General features: G+C 35.8%; 1 protein-coding gene across 1 annotated transcript in view; it reads left to right on the forward strand.

The window, feature by feature from the left end:
* Window positions 1–8,561, forward strand: part of TAPT1 (transmembrane anterior posterior transformation 1) — a 66,690-nt gene that overhangs the window by 38,255 nt on the left and 19,874 nt on the right. The window contains exons 8-9 of the mRNA XM_011984132.1: window positions 4,106–4,186; window positions 7,492–7,605. Of these exons, the coding sequence (XP_011839522.1) occupies window positions 4,106–4,186; window positions 7,492–7,605 (195 nt within the window). The remainder of the gene's footprint in view (window positions 1–4,105; window positions 4,187–7,491; window positions 7,606–8,561) is intronic.

Genomic DNA, 8,561 nt, shown 5'->3' on the forward strand with positions numbered 1-8,561 from the left:
ATCAGGTATGCATATCAGTTTACAAGAAATTTGGACTTTATTTTGGCTTAAAATGATTACTACTTAGCACCAAAAAAAAATTACCTTTTGCTGTAAGCAAAGTAGCTCGTGTTACAATGCAAGGTGGTCTGCATTGTACCCTTTAAGAGTTTTGTAAGAAATTAACTTTACCTGGGCCGGGCACAGTGGCTCACACCTGTAATCCCAGCACTTTGGAAGGCCAAGGCAGGCAGATCATGAGATCAGGAGATCGAGACCATCTGCCTAACACGGTGAAATCCCATCTCTACTAAAAATACAAAAAAAAAAATTAGCTGGGCGTGGTGGCGGGTGCTGTAGTCCCAGCTGCTCGGGAGGCTAAGGCAGGAGAATGGCCTGAACCCAGGAGGCAGAGCTTGCAGTAAGCCGAGACTGCGCCAATGCACTCCAACCTGGGTGACAGAGCGAGACTCCGTCTCCAAAAAAAAAAAAAAAAACTTAAGAAAAAAAAATTCTAGGCAATCTTGCTAACATTACATGTAACATTCAGCTATTAAAATGGAAAGATCAGGAGTCACCAAGAGGTGCTTTTTGCTCTTGATATGAATATGTTGCCTTTCATATGCTTCAGTAGTAGTTACTTAATGAGAGCCAGTCAGCAGGGATACTCATGTTGGCTATTTTTTTCTTATGAATTTTCCTATGAATTTTTTCTCCATCAGAAGTTGACTTGCCAGATACATAGTGTAAGTTTTAGTCCTTCATGCTGGTTTAATATAGAAGACTTCATGGAGAAATCTGAGAGTAACTTTACCCCCTTCAGTGGTAGCTCACCATATATTTTCTTTGGAGGAATTGCCTGAGGACATGTGAAAAGTAGTTTAGTTAATAAAACCAGGTTTTTAACAACTTCTCCTTTTCTTCACTTCATTTTATCATAAGCATCAGCTGAATGTGGAACCCCAGTCTTTCTGGTTTGCATTCTTGAGAAGAAGAATTTTAGGTAGATTTTTACCCATTGGTAATGTGAACTGTGCATTTGGAAAGGTCCTTCAGAAGTTAGGTTGTCTGGAGTAAGCTTATAGCTCACTTAACACTCTTAGAAGCCTGCAAAGCTGCAATAAATATGGATGTTTATTGGAAATAGTCACTCATTTTATATTTAAAATGTGACTGCAAATATGTTAAAGTATATCCCTGTTAGTGGTAATATAGCAAGGAAAAATCTGAGTATCAGACATATTTAAAAGCATTAATACCAGTGTTTTTAAGCTTCTCGATAAAGGTTAGGAGAAAACATTCTTAGAAATTTTAATTTTTAATCAATGTAAGAGTTCAGTTCTAATCCGAACCCTGACTATTCTGAAGATGAGATATGGTATAAATATGTTGCTGATTGCATTATTTATCTAATATATGTTAGATTATCAGTATCAGACTCTGTTATTCTCATAGAAATTTTATTTCTTTTTATATCTTCTTTGGAGACACTTAAAATTTGGGTATTTTTTAACTCAAATTTTAAAAGTCAAATCTTGATTTTATAATGTCTATGTAAAACATTTAAATGTAAAAGTTGTGAAAGTGTAAGAATAAAACTTTCAAAAAAATCTTCACATAACAGCCTCATCTTTATAGTTAGATATAGTTTTATATCTTTATCTTATCAAATAAAGATACAGTTAATTTTTATGGTGTCACTTTTTAATATTTAAGCTTGCCATCCTTCACATACTTCATCTTATAAAATTGCATTTATTTACCAAATTTATCCATTTTTATTAATCTCTTTTTTTGGAATAGTCTGCTTTTTTTTTGGAATAGTCTGCTTTTCTAAAATTTGTTTTGGGCTGGGCACAGTGGCTCACACCTGTAATCCCAGTACTTTGGGAGGCCAAGGCGGGCGGATCACCTGAGATCAGGAACTGGAGACCAGCCTGGCCAACACGGTGGAACCCTGTCTACTAAAAATACAAAAATTAGCCAGGCATGGTGGCGCATGCCTGTAATCCCAGCTACTCCGGAGGCTGAGGTAGAAGAATCGCTTGAACCCGGGAGGTAGAGGCTGCAGTGAGCCGAGATCATGCCACTGCACTCCAGCCTGGGAGACAAAGCAAGACTCTTGTCTCAAAAAAATAAGAAATCATTAAAAATAAAAAATAAAAAATAAAATCTGTTTTGCCTTAAATATACGTTTAATGAGATAGGTTTTTCCCCTTTCATCAGTACCCTTAGAAATGAAATTATTGCAGATTTTCTCTATACTTGCAGCTGCCATGTGCCCAAAAATCAAATACAGTTAGATTAATTATACAGTAGTTTCGCTTTGTTATATTAGAGTTTAGAAAAGTTACTTTGGCTCATTTCAAATAGTGTTTTAAATTTCTCAAGGTCATTTATTTTCATATAATTCTGTAATGAAACAAGTCTGTATTACATATTCATGTTTGGGAAGTATCAAAAATAAATACGTTTCATTGTTAAATTCATTTATGGAAATTAGAAAGGACTTAGCACACATATAGGTACAGCTTGGTGAATAATTCTACAGAATTCCAATTAAAGATACATTGGCAAATTTAACCCCACGAATTAAGATCCACAGTTAGCTATAGTAACAAAGAATATATTTTGTGTCAGACTTTGATGGAACTTATTCTAGGGCAGACTTTTCTTAGTTTCCTTTAACCTGTATCCTCTTTTGACGTCACAGAATAAATTAAACATGTGATCTAGAACGAATCAAAACAGGTGCGCCTGAAAACTCCGCGTGGACTTGCTCCGGAGGTGCCCTGCCTCCTAAGGAGGCATCTCAGTGCTTGGTACCTTGAGACTTACTGTGCCCTGAGCTCACACTCCAAAATGCGGTACTGCATAATGAATGGTGCTTCAGCTTTGGAAGTAGGAAGCAAGTAGTGCCCACTGGGCTTTGAGGGAGCGAAGGCACAGCTCAGACCCATCACTAATAAGGAGCTGAGCTACCCTGAAAAAGAAGGTACCAGCAACTGACTGGAAGAGCTTAAGGATGTAGGGAAGGTACAGAGAGTAAAGGCCAACTCGCTTATAGAGAAGGAGGTTTTGCTGTGGAATAAAAGTTTTTAATCACATTGCTAGAGAATAGTGAGGAAAGGTGGAAGTAAAAAAAGAGAAGCAAAGACAGTCCTGTGAATTACATCAGGATGAAATTGAAATTCAGAGCACTTATAGGAAGCGTGCCATGGCTGAATGATATGGATGAGGCTTGCGATTACTGAGACATTGGGAAAGTAGGGAAATGACAACAGACTGTAAAAAAACTTTCGAGTTGGGTTGTTATATGGGTGATTGTTTCTAGTCACAGCCCCCACTGTTACACAGACACACATACATGGGTGTGCCACTCTTAACTGCAGACAAATGTATTTCATCCCATTTCTTGATTACATAGTATCTTAGACTATGAGAAAGTTAACAGCTTAAAAAGTGAAATGTGGACACTGGCCTTTAGCAATAATTCAGTGATTTGATTTTATTAAATTCATACCACCTAATCTCAGCACATAGTTATTAGTTTATGGTAAATATTATGAAGCCCAATTTGGGGTTATTTTCCCTCAAGTTTTACCTACACCCCAAGAAATGCTATTGTAATAGCAGGATTCTCTCAGCTAAAGGACTCATAAGTTCAGTAATTGTGTACTATTCACCAGATTGCAAGTAGTCTGGGATTTTATACAGGAATTTTATTACCCAAAGTCTTTCATTTTACTCTTTTCTTCTATTTTTTCTTCTGTAAAATGGAAACAGTTGTCATATGTCCCCAAAGATCATTGGAGGAATCTAATGACCCAGTCTGAGCAGTTTGATGGTTTGAATACTTCTTGAAGTTTATAGAAAACTGGAATTTCCATACTAGAATTATGTTGGCAAAAGAAGTCAGTGACTTACCAAGATAACACCAACCTATATATATATGCACACATATATATACACACATATATATATATAAAGTTGTATATTTATGGACATTTATACGTTGTCTAATAATTTCATCATGTTCTGGCTAAAAGAATTGTTTCCTATATGTACTTTATTGTGTTGTTTATATACACTACAGTACTTATATGTTGATTTTTTTTTCTTTTAGATATTAAGGAACGATTCACAAATTATGTGCTTTTACTAATAGTGTGTCTAAGAAACATGGAACAGTTTTCTTGGAATCCAGGTAACTCACTCTTAACAAAACAATGTCTTATAATTTTCCTTCTAAGCCAAAATCATTCTTTTACACGGAATAAAATGAATATTGCAGAAAGCTTCAAAAGACTTTGGCTGTTTTACTGTTTAGGTGTTGGAGAAACAATCATCTGTCACATAATGACATTTCAGTCAACAATAGACCACATATACAATGGTGATCCCATAGTTTCTAATGGACGTGAAAAATTCCTGTCACCTAGTCTCCTAGTGTGCTTTTCTGTGTTTAGACATGTTTGGATACACTTACCATTGTGTCACGGTTGCCTGCAATATTCAGAATAATAATGTGCGGTACAGGTTTGTAGCCTAGGAGCAGTAGGTTATACCATATAGTCTGGGTGTGTGATTATACCATCTAAGTTTGTGTAAGTACCCTCTATGATGTTCACACAATGACAAAATTGACTAAAAACACATTTCTTAGAATGCGTCCCTGTTGCTGAGCGACACATGACAGTACCTGTTTCAGTAGAATGGATTGGGTATGTTTTCTGTGGTGTGGTGGGATGCTGTCATTTTCTATAAACCCCTCCGTGTCTCTGGAGCTGTATACTCAGTAGGTGAGTGCACCCTGTTACACCCGGCAGTTCTGAGCCTCTCTATTTTTAACTGTAGTGTGCTTTAGTTACCTAAATCCAGAAAGATCATTTTCATTTTAGGGGTTGACCAGAAGAACCTTTGCTCTTCCCTAACATTTATCTTTTACCCATTGATTAGCATTTTAAGTAGGGATAAATTAAATATAAAGTAAGGTGGAAGTTTTGCAACTTAGGTGCATCTCTAAATTCAGGCTGACAGGAAATTGTCAACATTCCATGAATTTTCATTATCCATTCAGTTAGCAGACATTCACTGAGCATATGCTAGTTTCTAGGCACGAGGGCAGGCACTGTGGCAAATGTAGAAAATACTAAGACATTTGTAGGACTTACAGGCTAATTAAGGGGAAATGGGTAATTATAATGCTGAAGTGAGCTAAGTGGGAAATGATCAATTTCTCAGGTATCTCAAGTAATTTAGAGTTTTTGTTTGAATATCTGACATTTTTGTTGGAATCTCATTCTTAAAGGATGAGACCATGTTTTAGATTTCATTTATTACTCCCAATATTATATATGTTATAGGCATTTATTAACTTACTAATTTATTTTAATTCATTGGTAATTTTCAAGTAACTGAAAAATCAGAAACATATAAAATGAGAGATATGCTCTTGGAGATACATTTTCAGAAGTTTTTTTCGTAGAGAAACCATAAGATTAAATGATATCTGACAACAGCTAGGGTAGGCTACCTGGCTTGTGGTGGAAAAGCCTCTTCCTCCACACACACAGCTAGATTCATTGAGTACCCAGATTTTTTTCAGTGAATGGTGGTATATTTCTTTATAACTAAGTCACCTAACAGGGTGTCCATGAAGGACAGAGTGGGTATGTGTCACTGGTTCCAGTAGAGTACACGTAGGATCAGCAATTCCCAAAGCTGAGTGGTTAAAACAAAAGACAAACAGTCTTTATGCCTCCTAGACAGCTGGATATTTGAAGTCATTCTCATTTATACTGTGACTTTTAATAAATTATCTTGCCTCCTTTATTACTGCTATGGCAGATAATATGATAAAAGGAACACTTGCTTTTATTGATGAATTCACCATTTTCACTCTTTTTTTTAGGTTTATTAAAATTTCTTTTAAAAAAAAACCAACAAAGTGCCATTTATGGAACGTTGCTCTAAGTTCTCAGGGTCATGAGGAATATAAAAACAGCACTAGCCATTTTGTATGCTAGGAATATTGCTGTGCACCATTATCTCGTTTAGTTCTCATAATAATTAAGTGTAGACACTTACTATCCTTACCTTGTGGTTGAGGAAGCTGGAATTTAGCTAATTAAGAAACTTGCCCTTTGCCAGTGATGTTGATTCAAAAAAAAACTTGCCCAAGGTCATATAGCACTTAGTAGCAGAGCTTATCAGAGAAAGAGGTCCCTTGATTTCCAAAACTTGACGTAATGCCAGACTCACAGAAGCTGCCTACACTGTCAGCCAGGATAGCCCAGCTGTGTGGTCTCCATCCCATCCTCCGGCTACCTGGGTCTTGAGTTGCTATGGGTCCTTGTCAGTGTTTCTCCCTATCTTTTTCTTGCTGTATCCCACTCTTACATTCTTTTCCAAGTTCTTAGCAGGTTGTCTGTGGGTGTGTTTTATCAGGTACCTGATACTGAATTGGCATTAAAAATTTTTTTTAATTGATGCGTAATTTTCATAGTTTGGGTGTGCAAGTGATAATTTAATGTATTCGTATACTTTGTGAAGATCAAATCAGTGTACTTGGGATATCCATTATCTCAAATATTTGTCTTTTTGTTAGAACCAGTGAAATCCTTTTCTTCTACCTATTTTGAAATGCACAGTAGGTTATTGCAAACTACAGTTACCCTATTTATCTATCTAACACTAGGTCTTACTTGAATAGACATTTAAATGTGATAATGGTGAGCAAATTTATCAGGTTAACATCTGCATGACAGTGAAACAAAGGATTGATCAATATCTTTAAGTTGTAGTGATCGAAGAAGGAGAAGATTGCTCATCTGCAAAGACTACAACACATCTCTTCTAGCTATTTACTGTCACGTTGAGGCAACTCTGGAATTAAAGGATTTTCTAAGGAACCTGCTTAATCTAGTCATCCCATCAGCATGTCAGCACGTAGGCTTCGTAAAGGCAGAGGCTCTCTGCTAAACCCCCAGAGCCCGCATGTAAAGCAGTTCTTGGCACTTAGAAAGTAATGAATAAATATTTGGGTTTTTGTTGTTCTTGCTCTGTCGCCCAGGCTGGAGCGCAGTAGCGCCACCTCAACTCTCTGCAACCTCCACCTCCCGGTTCCAAGCAATTCTTCTACCTCAGCCTCCCAAGTAGGCAGGACTACAGGTGCACACCACTACTCCTGGCTAATTTTTGTATTTTTAGTAGAGACGGGGTTTTGCCACATTGGCCAGGCTGGTCTCAAACTCCTGACCTCAGGTGATCCAACATGCTGGGATTACAGGCGTGAGCCACTGTGCCAGGCCTGAACAAATATTTGTTGAATGAAGTATCCTTTAACTTGATACAGTATAGCTCTTTTGATAAAGGTTATAATTGAATACTAGTTCATCATTTACTGAAAATACAGTTTTGTTCTAGAGATTTCATATTTCTCTGGTAGCCTATGATATGGATTCTGTTCATATTAAGATATTTCATTGTTTTTCTCTTTTCTATTTATAGATCATCTCTGGGTGTTGTTTCCAGATGTCTGTATGGTAATTGCATCAGAAATTGCCGTGGATATTGTAAAACATGCCTTTATCACCAAATTCAATGACATTACTGCAGATGTATGTATTTTGACATGCACTTTAATATTTAAAGTTTACTTCTGTTGCTTAATTTTTAAAAGTTGTAGAATAATAGAAGTTTATTAATACTTTAAAATCAGAATTGTAATTTTAAATTTCTAAAAATTATTACACTATCGAAAGTATTCTGTTTTAATATTAGGCAATGCTAATTCCATATCTTGGGGTAGAAGTATAGACCAGCCTGTAGTCGAAGTCACAGTGTCACTAACTCAAAATCATTCTGATCAGTTAACACTGTCATAATCTGTTTAAAGACTTTAAAATCACATTGTTTCTATTTTAAAACGTAGACCATCAAAACTTTTCTCTCTGGCTAGGTTTTTAAAATATTTTGTATTTAGAAATTGATTTTTTTCCACAATTATGAATAGGTTCCTGGTAAGTTTTAGAAGACGAGAGCCTTACGTTTTTCTGGTGAAAGTGGTTAAACTTTGGGAAATTTGTTTTATGTTTTAATCAGATGTTCTGGATAATTTCTAGAAATAGATATGTGGCTATAGATTTATTGCACATAAAACATAAGAAGGTTTCCTAATGTATTTCTCATTCCTGCCTCAGTCCCAAAATAAATAATAGCTCCACAGTTTTCTAGATTTTACTGGGTGGTACTTTTAATAACAGTCTCACAGTAATATTTGTTTTATTTCAAAAGGCAGTTATTTAAAATAAAATGCAGTTGCAACAGCTGTGATTTGATTATGAGTTTCTGAATGTTTTAATATACTTAAAGTAAATAGTTTTGTACTTTTTTGTAAAGCACTGATAAAGTAATTTCACGATTTACTTTCTCAACTTTCTCAATGCAGAATGATTCCCTTTTCATAGGATCATTTATTTAACATCTGAAGTCAAAATTAATAGGCTTGATTGAGACACTTGTGCAATTTTTAGTGGAAATAGTCATTCACAAGTGCCTTCATATTTACTGTGTTCCCT

Source organism: Mandrillus leucophaeus, unplaced genomic scaffold (assembly GCF_000951045.1).
Source record: "Mandrillus leucophaeus isolate KB7577 unplaced genomic scaffold, Mleu.le_1.0 Scaffold261, whole genome shotgun sequence".
NCBI classification, from domain to species: Eukaryota; Metazoa; Chordata; class Mammalia; order Primates; family Cercopithecidae; genus Mandrillus; species Mandrillus leucophaeus.